This window comes from Psittacula echo, assembly GCF_963264785.1.
Source record: "Psittacula echo genome assembly, chromosome: 1".
Classification (NCBI taxonomy): Eukaryota; Metazoa; Chordata; class Aves; order Psittaciformes; family Psittacidae; genus Psittacula; species Psittacula echo.
Genome location: NC_137735.1, coordinates 109,832,262 through 109,846,811, shown reverse-complemented (window position 1 = coordinate 109,846,811; position 14,550 = coordinate 109,832,262). Strand labels below are relative to the sequence as shown.

Sequence of the window (14,550 nt, the reverse complement as noted above, 5' to 3'; positions counted from 1 at the left end):
GAAACACTAGCTAAATTTTATCTGTCTTGATATTAAGAGCATGTACCATCAAATAGGGATATTTTCACCTTGTTTTATTTAGTATGTGCTGTCTACTGATGGATTGTCCCAGAAGTCACTTCTAGAATCACTTCTGCATGAGTTTACTTCCCCAGCTGTGATCCTTAACAGTACAGGGGAGATTAGTCACGGTTCTAGGTCAGCATCTTTACATATTAACAATCCTCTCACAAACTGAAATGCTTGACATAAACATTGCAAACTTTCCGTTAGCTAAGCCATCAATTTTGACTAGAGAAATTACTGACAAAGAGGGAAACACCACCACAGCGCAGTGACTAACAGAGTTTTACCTGAAAAACAAAGATCAAATTTCACTGCTGTTTATTGAAAGCCTTGGACGGTAACAGAAGGAAACTGCTGCATACATGTCAAACAAGTAGCTGCGTATTTGCGGCTGCCTGTTCGTTCACTCCTTTTGCTCTGCTCCTCTTTAAAGATTCTCTCATTCTCTTGTCAAAGCAGTGATACTCATTGAAGACCCTGTTGAGATGAAGACCTGGGGGCTCTCGCTGCCCTAGAACCCGGGCAGGCATCAGAAGGATCAGCGCATACCCAGGGAGAGGTAGATCTGAGAAAACGTAGAGCCAGGCAGTGACATGGCACCAATCCTTTTGCCTACTCAACTGGCTGTTCATCTATACAAGTGTACTAAAGTCTACAGAAAGCCCTGAGATTTTAGGCAGAAGCTACATGATTCCAGAATACTTATTTCACACAGTTGTGGTCCCAGACAAGAAAAATGCATTTGTACAGCTATTTAAGGTACTCACAGTGAAACAGCTGGAGGACATGAGACTCCAGAGTTATATATTATTCTTGGTTTAACCCAATCAGCTTTAAATACAACGTGGCCAGCTAATGTGGGATAGCCCAAGCGATTCCAAAGAGGAATTAATTCACAACTGTACATACCTCTGTAGCTGTCTTTCCTTAAAGTCTCCTTTCTTTGCCACAGTAGAAAGAAAACCAACCCCCCAGTCTTACTCAGTGTCCTATCTTCTACAGATCCTCCACCCCAATCACCGTACATTCAAATGCAGGGTGCTCCTTCTTGGCCTGTAAATATAGACCAGAATACTGTATTGGTTGTCCTACTTACTTAAGGTGCCTTGGCTGGGGGGAGCAGCTATCTTGAAAGCAGAAAGGAATGCCTTGCTGTGCTTTCCACCAAGCTCTCTGCAAATATTAGCTGGCTCTGAGAAGCTCCAAACGGAAGCAGACCTATCTGTCTGCTTCCAAACCACGGTGATTCTGAACCAGGACAGGAGAGAAGGTAGGGACCAAGAACTGTTTAAAAAGCAGCAAGAGGAATAACCACAAATGGATACACACTAGCGTTCACTTTCCTCCAAGATCCTTCTCTTTAAATACTTAACTAAAGAATCTCCTTATGGTCAAAACTGCTTTTTATCATAAAACAATTCAAACCCAGCTCCACTGCCACAAATGACCCTGAACAGAATAAAATCCTCATCACATTCATTCCTTGGCACATCTGAGGACTGCAAGTTGAGCACAACTGGAACAGATTCACTCATTAGTCTGACTCTTCGTTCTGAGTGACCAACACTCTTTTCTTGAAGCGAAAGCTGAGAAAAGGAATTCAGCTCTCAGGAAAACTGCTGACCTATCTGATCCATATAGGGATGGGTAGGGCTGCATTCACTCTGAGAATGAGCAGTTGCTGGAATGACAATCGCAAAGATTAGCACTCTTCCCTAACCCACAAAAGAAGTGCAGGGAATGACAGTGTAAGCTTCTTGTATGGCATCCCATCAAATGACTCAGTGCTGTGTCAGAAGGACCACTGGAGATTTAGGTAATTCACTCTCGATTGCTCATCCCTTTTACAGGCATAGAGGCCGATGCCCACAGGGCAGATTCCAAGCCCATGTCAATGCATCTCGCAGATACCCCGCACCATTGTTAATTGATTTCACAGTCAAACCCACTTTGCTTAAGCTAGTAAAAAGCCAGCAGATGCAAATGTTGGTCTCATCTGATTCTGGATTAACTAGCTTGTAATGAAAGCATTTTGAAGCTGGATCCAAAGTCTATTAGGAAATGGGCAAAAGAGCCAGTAGAAGAAAATGGAAAAGATCAGTGGAGCAAGGAGGGATTCTAAAAATGATCCATCACCTATGAAGTTTAACCACTCAAAATTGTGCCAATTGACACCTGTGTTACAACTTGTGAGCTAGGCAGGGTTAAGCTCTGCTTCCCACATTCATTCTCCTTTTTTTACTAAGCTGCATCCTGCTGGTAGAAAATGGCAAACTTAATTGTGCTAGTTTCTCCCAAGTGACTCTGTGAAACAAGAAAGAAGGAGTGTCAAAATACAAAAATAAATAAATAAATTCACCTGCCCATAAATTCTTGGCATAGATATGTTCTGACTGAAGCTGTAGTTTCTTCTGCTTGTTTTGAAGTTCCTCTCACAGCAAAACAAGAACTAATTTTTGTCATTATAAAGAAAAGTTTTAAGTAATAGCACAGAGTTTTTTAAACAAAATCAGTGGGTACTATCAGCAGCCAGAGCACTGTGAGGGAGAAATCAAAAGTAATTTCTTAATCATCCTGTGCTCTGACTTCAGTTGGACTAAACTGCAAAGGACTTAGGTTTTATGTGACACACATAAAAGGCCAACTCAACATCCCTGTGAAATCCTCTCTAGAGCAAAAGTTACTCTGTATCTTTAATTTAGGGGTGTCTGAGAGAGCAGCTAGCATTTCTGTTTGAAATTTAGAGAGAACACTTGTGGGTGAATGCCAAGCTTCAGGAAAAAATGGAGATTTTTAGTAAAGGTCTCTGGAAGTGCCTACCTTAATACACCAGGCAACTGTCTCTTGCACAACTCTGTCAATTCAACTTCATCCTGACCTGTAGCACAATCTTCTAATCTGAAATATTTACACAGCTGTGTGGAAACACTTTGGAGCATCCTTATCCCACCTGCTGCTGTTCTGCTCTTGGCTTAGTCTCAAGGGTTTGCTGATGCCATTTGATTCTGGCTTGGTCAGGCTGGCCATGGGCAACTTGTCCAGGTCTGACAGTACCTCTGAATCTTCTCTTGCAATCTCATGTTGAATCTTCAAATGATCTGTGTATCTTTTTTCCAGTTAGCAATAACAGGGCAATATCCTAACTCACTTCTATTCTCCTGTTTACTTGAAAAAGGAATAACACCACTTTTTTCCTAGAGGTTTGTTTTGTTTTTTTTAATTGAAAAAGTGAATTCTGCCTCATGCTTTCACGGAAAGGACCTTTTAAAAGGCTTAAGCTTACTATTTTTTCTCTTATTGGAGAAAACTAAGAATTATTTTAGTGTGTATATATTTAAAAGAAAATAAAACCTTAATGTTTCCATTAAAGGAAGCAGACTTGCATTTTGATCTGCACTAATAATGAGTAGAGGAAGCCTAAATCTGCAGTTCCACAAACATACCTATTCTTTCTTCAGCACCTCTGACAGCCATGTATGGTATGTGTAGACACTACCAAAAGGTTAGTTAATAACCTAAGCAAGTAATTCTGATGGTAAAAATGAGAGAAAACCTACAGAAAAAAAACCTTCTCTAAACATGAATTGCTCCATCAGCTCAAAAGCTGCGCAACATGATGGGCTCAGTGCTAGGAACTCTGGCATGATGTGATGACAGACTGTCAGTTGAAGTGACTTTGATTTAGACATTCCTCTCTGAGGCTACCTTCTTTCTCCCTTGCTCTGCAAACAATTACATCTAGTTGCATCTCCTGGGTACCAAAAGTCCCAGCATCTTTGTCTACTTAATTGGTAATGAGGGAAAATGAATCAATGGGGTCAATAAAACTTTCTTTTCTATGCCGGATTTTTTTAATCTGCATCTGGCATAGCTTTTAAGCAGGCTTTGGAAACAGGACAAAACAATAGAAGATCAATGGAGAATGGATGGCTGACTTCCTAGACCAGTTGATTGTTCTAAAGCTATGGAGACAAAGGGAGGACAGTAACTTTATTTAAGTAACTTTGGAGCAAGAAAATGACATAATTCCTCACAGCTTTACCCTACTCGCCTCTATAATGGCAGCTCCCATAAGAATGAGACAGAGTTACCTTCATCATGATTCTGGTGTAATATGACCTCTGGCTGAGCATGGATTGAGTTCCCAGGGTGGAAGAAAGGTGTGAAGAGCATACGAGCTTTCCTTTGCTTCAGGATATGCTGAAGGAGTTCATACAAAACATCACCTGAAAGAGAAACAGCAGGAAAAAGGAAATGAAAACCTACATACTGCTGAGAAGACTCATTTAGGCATCTGATGCATGAATTCATGGCTCCTGGGTGCTATTTTCAGACCCAAAAATGCTTGCAGTAAAATCCTACATTTCACTGATTTGCAAGGTTCTTCCCTGAAAGAAACAAAAAGAAAAAGCAAAGCTGCACATCATGTCTCTGTGTGTGACTGTGGAAAAATGGGAGAATGACAAGACACAGCTTTTATTACCCCAAAGCAGAGACTTTTTCAGGCTACATGACTGCCCATCCAAGAGCTCTAAACCTTTACAAGCAGTGGTTAGTTCAGTGTCCCACCTCCTCACAGCCTCAGTTTTTTAGACAGACACCTTACGACACAGAATTCTTAGAGGCCATGATTTATGCAGTGAGTTGCTGGGAGCAAAGACAGTCCTTTCAGTTAATTACTGAACAATTTACACTTTATGGGGGGAGGACACAGAAGATGTGGTAAAGCCTCAAGGCCAGAGGCAGTGTGCTACTAAGATATTCCATTCTAGGAAATCCACAGGAAGAAGAACTCTCACTTGGAGAAATTACTTTGGAATGGACTCAAAGACTTAAAAGAACTGTGAGAATTACCTATCCTGAACACCTTTGCTGTGGTGATAACTCCTGGAAATACTTGAGTGCCATAGCTGCCTCAGGAACTTCTCTGTGTCACTCCTGGTGTCATGGTTTGGACTTCTGAAAAGCCCAGATGATCCCAGAGGTAGTTACTTCTAGCTTCTAGAATCTGTATGGAGCTCACTTCAAGACGCACTATTAGACCAGGGATATAAGGCAGACTAAGGAAAAATGCAGCTGACTTGCTGCTCTGCATGGGCGAATACAGTCTGTGAGTTGCTACTGTATCACTCTTCCATGGAAACGCCTGCACTGAATTGCACTGCACCTTGTGTGAACTGATCCAGATGCTGTTTCTTTCTGGGCTGGAGGCAAGGCTATTCCTTGTTTCCCCCTTACTCCCCAATTCCCTTGCACCAGAATTGTTGTAGCTTTCCTCAGTGGAATGTATCACCATAACATCTAGGAGACCAATGGACAAACTGCTTGTTTTCTGTCTTTTTATGTATTACATCTTGTACTGATGTCCTTCCAACATCATCTACGTAACACCCTAGGTACTTCAACGTTTTGTCTGATGCAACTGGTTGCACATTCCAAAGTGAAAATGTACAACAAAGGGCTAGAAGTCTCAGCTTTTAATTCTGCTTGCTCTCTTCTGTTTGTCACTGCTCACATTACACAGGAACAGGCTGCAGCAGTAGCATATAACTTGAAAAAGAACTTTGTGAAGTTTCACTTAGGAAACCTTGGCTTCTCTGGGAGGGTCTTCTCGAGTGTAGGGTTCTTTTTTAATAGTTGTTTCTGTGAAATTGTAAGCTGTGTGCCATTCACCCCTTGTCTCTATGAACTCCCAGTGCTCTATTTGTGGGAAAGTTCACTGAATAGCATTAAACAGTTAAAGCCATCCTGCTTTCCATAATTCAGCTTCTTTTATTTTTAGCATCTTGGCTGCTTTTACTGTCTCAGCAGTGACTTTAGGGCATTTTTAAAAGGTGATTGCAATACCTGAAAATCTACTTAAAAACAAAGCCTCAAGAACCCAGTTACCTTTTCCATGTTTAGTACATGAAAGGCTAAAAAGTGATTTTACCACATAATTTGCATCCTTGAATGAAACAGTGGCATAAAATCATAACTAGCGCTGTAACACTCCAAGAAATAAGGTAGCAAATTTGTACCTCTTTTGATTTGGCCTGACAGACTTGTGAAAACATCCATAAACCTGGCTATCTTCATTTTTTTTACCTAACAAACCAGTTATGTTTCTGCACCAGCCAGATGCAGTAATGCTAGTTAAGAAGGTGAAAAGCATTTCTTACTTTCCTTCCTCTGCTGCCTCCTTTCCCTGGCCAGCCCTGAACAGGAGAATGGCTGTGGGCCTGTGAGCCCACTTTATTGCTAGGACCGCTCTGGGGAGCAGATGCAGTTCTCCTGGTTTAGCCATGAGGGACAAGGGTACAGCTTTTACGCAGCTACAATCTTGAAAAACTTAATGCCTCTATGGCAAACATTATTTCATAGTTCTTAAATTTCACATACAGTTAATAATCTGGGAAATGCTGAGGTAACGTCCCTTTACCTACAGTCATCTAGATTTTTAGAGACTGACTCAGATGTCCTCTAAAAGGTTTATTATCAGTGGGGAATACCTGGAGAGAAGAAGGAGAGAAAAAGCAAAGGAGGAAGTCTTTAGTTTGGTTATTTCATTCCAAATGTAGAAAAATAAGAGCTTAACCTTCTGCATAAAGGGAGGCTTTGCAAGCCAAAGGCTCTTCTCTGGAAACGCTCTATTTCCAGCCTACAAACATTTTAATCCTACTAATATCAAGTGCCCTCACAGCATACAAGGGGAAGAGCACGGGCATAACTTGCAGGCAGCAAGGCACTGGGATGATAAGGGGAGCTGCAGACAAGATACACAAAAGTGTCCCTTACAGTCCTTGTCCACATCCCTACTTTCAATACTTCTTTTGCCTTTAGCGGGCTAATTTTCTAATGAAACCATTCAAAGTTTCTAGGCATCAGTTTTCACTACTGCATTACACTGTCAATAAACTAATGTTTGGCATTTCCTTCCATACAAAATTAGTCCTGGATTCGAAATAGGGAGTTGCCAAGCAGCTTGGTGCAGAATTAGTGCCATGGCTTGTTTATCAGCTGGATTCGAGCAGCACCAGCTGTAGTTCTGCATCTAGTGAGCCTCCTCACAGCAATTCTGTCACTGCTTGGTCCAAACTCTTTGATCACCTATGGTGACAGAATTATGAGCCTTTATGTTTAACAGAAGTACCCTGTGTGGTCAGAAAAGAAAAGCTCACAAATCACGTTTAGTTAAACATCCCTGACAAAGGAGGGCAGAAGCTTACTCTGCCTGTGAAACTGGAGCAGACAGACCCCATGGGATATAAATACAGGCAGGCAATATACACATTTCTACATCTTATTTGTGAATAAATGAAGACATAATTTGAGCAATAAGCAGACTGATTCACACACCTGTTTGTGCTGTGCCTTGGGCTGGACTCCAGCACAAGATGAGAGAATAAGGTAAAGCAAAGCCCACAGGGGCTGTGAAACAGAGGAAAGGTTCCCCAGGGAGGAGTTTTGCAGTCACTTTTAGCAGCACATTAGACAAGCCAACTGTGAGGCAAAATGCTAATATGGGCTTCTTAAAGAGGCTGGAGGATTTGATTAACTTCCTGCTGTAGTTGGGTCTGTGAAAAGATAAGCCTTTACAGCGAAAAGCTACACGTCACAAAGTGCTGCCAGAGAAAGTTGCTTTCTGGGACTTTTACAGGGAGGTTTAACTAGAAACGGGTCTGATGTTTAGGTTTGAATTTGCATTCAAATTTTCTTACAACTCAGGTGTATCAGGGTTTCATTCCCTCCTTGCCCTTTCTGTCCTTGCCCCATACAATGTGTTTCTGTCCTCCCTCCCCTCACCCAGTCCACACCAACAAATGTGACCACTTCCTGCTCTGATCCTCTCCAGATTTCGTTGCAGCTTCCTCCCTCTTTTCAATCACAGCTTCTGTAAATAATCCTTACCTGAATGAGGAGACCGGTATCGAAAGTCCTCTTTGGTCAGAAGCAGCAGAGCCTTGCCGTTCATCTCAAAAGTGCTGCTCTCAATCGGCCTCAAGGAAAACTCCTTCTCTGCCCACCTGAGCCACTGTGCCACATCATCCCTGCTCCAGTAAACGGGCTGCAAACCTATGGCAGGAAGAGACCACAATTTTGCTACCAAATTGAGACAAGGCATGAGAATACAGACAAACATCAGTGAATCCTCTTTTCTCCCCACACCATAACATGCAAACTCTCAGGGGAAGGTATAGGAAAGGGATGTCATGTTGATGCAGAAATACTCTAAGCACCGGACTGTGAAATACTTCATTAGTTTAGGCACTTTGGTTTATCTGTGCCATACTGAGAAACAAGAACTACCTCAGCATCCTGAAAAAAGCTTCTAGGACATTACTCCATTCCCGGTTTCCACTGTGAAATGGAACTTTCTTCCCATTGCTCCTTCTGAGGTGCAGAGCAGTTCAGGAGGCAAAGTCCTTGACTCCATCTATCCTCGGTGTGTATCCTTTCCTAGAACAGAAGTATGCTCTCTCCTCATGCCCCTTGTAAAGTCATTGATGAAGAATAATAGCTCACCTGGCAGATGTCAGAGAGCTATGGTTATACGTCCTTCTAGGTGGCTGGGGTCTGTAAAGCAGGGCTGCTTAGGCAAGTGGTTATCAGTACGGGTATGGTTGAGAAAGCTGTATTCAGACTGGCCCACTGCTCCTGCAGATGCTATCGTGCTAGCAGGTGTTATTCCCACACTGGAGAGGAACAGAAGTGCTGAGGCTGTGTCATCTTTAGCACTGCTTCAGCCTGTGTTTCCTGTATAGCTATAAAATATTACCAATGTAATTCTGTCCACAGAAGAGTGGCGTTCTATTTTATAGTAAAATAGCAGGTATGTTCAGTTTGGGCACAGAGAGAAGAAAGAAAATCTGGCACTCCCTGTCTCCCAGCCAGCTCTTACAGCACATGCAGTCTAGACTACTGTGTTTACTCGCAGGGGCCCATGAAGGTACCATGAAAGTCAAACACCTTTTGCCTGCTACCTTTACTAGGCCCAGGCAGATCGGCCTGCGAGGTGTGACAATTCAGTACCTGTTTTACAGACAAATCTAAAACAGCTTCCTCCCTGGGGAGAGAAGGCAGCAGGGTGAAGAGCTGTTTATACCCAGGTAGAGAGATTATCTCCAATCCATTGGGAGATAAAAGCTTTCTTTTCCTTTCCCCCTCATGAGATGACTCATTGTTTGACTTGTTACAAAGCTTCACACTGTGCATAGGAACACAAAATTTGCCATATCTGATCAGATCTCTGGTACACAGCCTCTGGCAGGGGCTATTACCTTATGCTTCAGAGGAAGACGAACCTTCCTTCCTCATATTGCACCTGGCTGATTGTATGCTGCACATGGGAAGAAATTTCCTTCCTGGCACACCATTCTCTGAGATCTGATTACCCTCCTCCTACCAAGCACTAAAAGAAACCTGGGAGAGTTGTATCGCTGTTTTGTTTTGGTTTGTCCCTCTTTAATAGATAGGCAACCCTATTTTCTGTTTTAGCAAGAGGTCACATGCAGTGAATTGCATTCTGCTGCTATACCAGATTTCCAGACAGCAGCTTTGGAAAGTCCCAGAGCCACAGCTGCATACAGAACTGAATCTCAGTTGGAAAAGGAATTGAGACCAAGCCTGAGAAAGGGTCAGAGCTGACCCAAGGAAGGGACATCTGCATGGCAGCAGCAAGAATTTCCATTGGCTTTCAACTGCCTCTTAAGCACTGTATTATGTGCCACACAGGAACAAGAAGTAGCATTTATTTATTTATTCATGAAAGACTTAAATTCTTCCCCCCCTCCCCAGTGAATTAGGGTCTGACTATTGGGATCAGAGTTTTCTGCACGACCTTTCTTTTTAAAGGGAATGGGGTGAGGTGTAGATCTGCTCAGAGACATGGAAACCACCATCTAAAATGCGAGAATGAGGTCCATCTTTCACTGATTACAGAGCTATTCCTGCAGAAAACACACTCCAGACCCCATGCCACTGCTGGGCAGCATGCATACTGACTGCAGTTAAAAGAGAAAGAAGTCAGAGGTGATGCAGCCAGATCACAATACATGAAAGATTTCACAAGTCCATCTGAGGAGTGCTTGAAATCCTCATGCATGGTTTCTTTCATCTCCCCCCCCTTGCCATGCCATGCAAGTGACAAACTGCCTAAAACTAACACGTGGAACTCTAACTTGATTTCTGACATGTACTTCACAAGATGAGGAACAAAACGAAACACCACTGGGAAAACCAGGCCAACATGGACAGAGCTGTATGATAACTTCACGTGAGGTGCATGCTCTCTTAGAGATAACAACGTAATAAATAAATCACTCTCTGTACAAACACAGATCAATGTTTCCCATGTGCTGGTGACAGTGTATTTTCCCCTTCCGTTCAATTAATACAAAAATACCATGTCTAAAGAGAGGTTTGGATTGATCATCGCTAGACCCAGAACAGCCAAATAAGCTACAGTGACTGGGACAACCACGTGGCAACTCTGGAACAGACCCAACAATTCACACTGCAAATCAGGTCTCCACTGGGTTTCAGCAGCACCTCCGAAGCTCATGAGAAAAGCCCCAGCGTAGTATGACCTAGAACCATTTGGCTTCCAGTTACTGGGGATCAGCAAGCAGGCTGCCTAGTTCCGCTTGGCTGTCGCTAACAAGAGCGGCTGTTACTTACAAACACATTGTGTTTGGAAGATACAAAGTGTCATAAATTAAGTTCACACCTTTTCCCTAGACTGATCACCTATTCTCCCATTTCCCTCTCTCCCGGCTCTGCTGTTTTCCTGGGAAGTTAAGTTTCTTCCAAAGCCTCTCTTTAGCTGCCTGCCTGCACTCCATGCCCTCTTGCTTTGTGAGGCCTCACCAGTTCGGTCATTGGAGGAGGCTATTCTGAGGGTGCAGGCCGGTGTTGAAAGTGCTTTGGAAACTACCATTCAAAAAGCAATTCTTTCATGTGCAGTACAGCATTTACTAAACTGATATTCCACCTCCTTTGCCCTTTCTTAAAAAGAAGCAGTTGGGTTTGTGAAAACAAGGGCATGAGAGGGTTGGCTTTGCAGCCGAAGGGATTTTATAGCACAGCACACATAGCTATCAGTAGGTCCTGAAAATGTTTTCCTGTACTCTCCATGAAAGAAAAACTAATCCCACTTACAACATTTTTCTTTTTTAGATGCTGTTTCTTATTTTGCCCTCTCCATCTTCTCTTTTATTGTCATGCCCATAGTGGAAGAAAATAGGTTCTTTTTATCTCTCCAGTTTTATTCTCTGTGAAAGCTAACAGCATTGTCTTCAACTAACAAAGATATTTATCAAGCAGAATAAAGTGAGGAAAATGAGTGCTGTGCCACAAAATGAGGACAGAGTTTTGCCTGCTGAACTGACTGTTGGAATCAGTGTGAAGGCTTTCCTGCCTTTGGTAGGTGTGGATCAGACATGGGGGATGCTGCCTTTCTCCCAGTCTGCCCTCTTGGTGGCCAGCATCGCCACAGACTTCAGAGGGTAAATTGTGACCTGGGAGTCAGACCTGGCTCTGCTCTCATCTCTGCTGTTGCTTTGCTGGATGAAATCTGGCAAGCATTCCCAACCTTGGTCTCCCTACCTGTCTAGGAAAAAATAACCAGCAAAAACTTCTTGAACTTAATAGCTGAAAGCAGGTTAGCCAAAGCCACGTAAACCATCAAAATCTGTCTCTGAGAGGTCCATTCTCTAGCCTGTCTTCTGTCAGCTTCCATGCACCACCTCCAGCAAAGTAAAATACAATGATTTATAGACATGTTTACATGACAGCTTCATATACGTTAAACAGAGAGCAAAATCAGTGGTCACCTTTCTAATGCCACAGGCTGGTACACTGGTGTCTTTAATAGATTATCTACACCTGCTGCTTTTTCCTCACTGAAGTCCTGTTTCTAACACCTCTCGAGCTATCTACCTTGTAAATGGTGAGAGCTATCAATTCTCATGCTGTAGGGCACAAGCTGATAACCATTTGTATTGCAGAAGCAATCCACTCTGTTTCTTTCTATTTTTGTCCAGCAAAAAGAAGTACAATGAAGAGGGGCTGATGGGGTAATTTACACCTTGAAGTAGCTAGTCAACTTGTTTAGGTTTGTTCAAGCACTTACACAAGTAGACATGCACACATGCATGCAGTATAATGTATTGATCTGTTGAAGAGGTGATAAGCTGATGGTCTCTGAAGAGTTCACTCTTTTTGACAGTGAACTCCTCAGGAAACTTGAGGTTGGAAATACTGAGTGCTCTGCTCACCTAGTATAACCTTCTGCACACAAAACTACACAGCCAGTGGTATTTGCATCTGACCACAAACTTCTGGTGGGGTTACAACTTTGATTTTTGAAGAGATGTAGCCAACCTTGAATCTTGCCAAGCACTCATACTCAGCATTACTGCTTTGGAAGACAGAATATGTGTTTTACAGTATGAGTTGCTACGTATGGTGTATGTAACAGATACATCTAAAACATGAAGTATAATGTACCATAGGCTGTTTTCACCTTGACTCATTTTGGAACAATCTGAAGACACAAATCCAATGCTAAATGTACAGTACCCACCGAGAGCTGCTGTTCCGTTTCAGTTTCAGTATGAAGACTCAACCACAGGACAGCATGCATGATGGAAACAGCGTTCACAGTAAGTTTCATCTAACTTTTTCTTCCACTCTGGCCAGGCACTCCATGCTTACACCTGGCTGCCTGGCAGGCAGGATGATGAGGCGAGAAGGGGATACAGACAGACCTCTCATTTATCCCTGCTTTCTGCAGGGCAGACAGAATTGTTCTCATTCCCACGCCAAAAACTACTTACTGCAGTTGGGCAAACAGCAAAGGGGCCAGCACATGCAAATCAGCAGCTGGTTCCAAACACCCAGGGACAGATGCATCACCACTGGCAGCATCAGGCAGACCAGCTGACTACAGGACAGGACTTAAGCCTTTAGTGGGAAAATGATGCTACACAAGTTGAGAAGAATGTCTGCTATCAACAAGCTCTTTAGCAACTGAAGCTCTCTTTTCCGTTATTAAGAAAATTCTTCCATGCTACCCATAAAGCACAATATATGGTTCTGCAAACCACGGTGAATGCCAAGCAGGACAGGGGCATGAGGTTGTGTTTTTCTCTTCAGTTCTGTATAAAGGCAACACGGTCTGGAGGAAAAACTGGATTAGATTCAAATCCATCTCCCAAGCTCTGCCAGGACAACTTTTAAGAGTCCCCTCCTTCTGTCTCACTTCTTCGTTTGGAAAGCTAGGCTGCCCAAATGCAAAGAGATGTCATGGGGCTTGGCCAGTTAACAACTATAATGCTTCAAAAGTGCAAGAACGCTGCACGGCTTCTTCAAATGACTACAGTTCAATACTCCCACGGTGCCATCTCTGCTGCTCTCTGATTCCCTGTTCAGAGGTATTGATTGCTCCTGCAGATCAAGGGCCCTGTTCTGATACCACACTCAAACCTTACAGCACAAACCATTATGCGCTGCTTGCCGAGAAGAGCTGCACAGCTCAACAGCAGTGTGCCAATCACACCGAAGGGGGTTCAAATTAAAGCCTAAGGTGGGTGCTTAGGTCCTCCTGAGGCAGGAATTCTACTCTGTCTCTGCTGGAGCTGCTGCAGCAATCTCTTTCTGCAAGTGCATTCCCCATAGCGACCAGCACTGGCAGGCTCCCACCCACAGGGCACTCAGCAGCTCCTCAAGACTACCTCTGTTATGGAAGGTAAAGACAAGCAGATTTAAGGACCTTGCTTTCTCAGGAGGCCCTTCTAATTCCGCAGAGGAGGGGAACGTGTGACAGAGAGCTGTGGTGTGTTTAGCTATCCCCATGCAGATGGACAGTCTAAATAGAATCATAGAATCATAGAATCATAGAATAGTCAAGGTTGGAAAGGACCTTGAGATCATCTAGTTCCAATCCTCCTGCCATGGGCAGGGACACCCCACACTAAACCATGCCACCCAAGGCCTCATCCAACCTGGCCTTGAACACCGCCAAGGATGGAGCATTCACAACCTAGCTTCTGGGATACTTCTTGGGTTAGCATACATGTGGAAGATACAGCTCTTTCACAGGATAAACTCTGTATCACTGGTGGTCCATGCACTTGCTGTTACAAGTAGGGGACAGAAGTCTGGTGTGCAGTGATGTTCCTGACCACTTGTTCTTTCCAGTGGATGCCACTTGACCCAAGTAGTGAAGCAGTGGCCATTCATTGCTGCTGAGCTGCAGGGATTGCCTCAGCCTACAGTACAGACCTAGCTCTGCAGTTTCGAGGCTCAGAGATAAGCAAAGGTAGGAAAGATGGAAAAGGTTAATCCTGGCTAATCCTCAGGGCGAATTCTTTGGGAAGTGAGTACAAACTAGTACAAGGGGAATGGATGGCAGCAGATTAAAATGCACCTTTACAGGTCTTGTTAAGGAAAAAAATGAGTGGATAGGGAACAGAGGAGTCATGTGATAGGCAGGAAGAGAGA

General features: G+C 43.3%; 1 protein-coding gene across 2 annotated transcripts in view; it reads right to left on the bottom strand.

Moving 5' to 3' along the window:
• The window catches only part of ETV6 (ETS variant transcription factor 6), a 136,918-nt gene that overhangs the window by 27,205 nt on the left and 95,163 nt on the right, over positions 1 to 14,550 (bottom strand). For both annotated transcript variants that reach the window (XM_080628908.1, XM_080628909.1), the window contains exons 3-4: positions 7,957 to 8,121; positions 4,158 to 4,292 (exon numbers count right to left, since the gene is read on the bottom strand). In XM_080628908.1, coding sequence (XP_080485034.1) covers positions 4,158 to 4,292; positions 7,957 to 8,121 — 300 coding nt within the window. The remainder of the gene's footprint in view (positions 1 to 4,157; positions 4,293 to 7,956; positions 8,122 to 14,550) is intronic.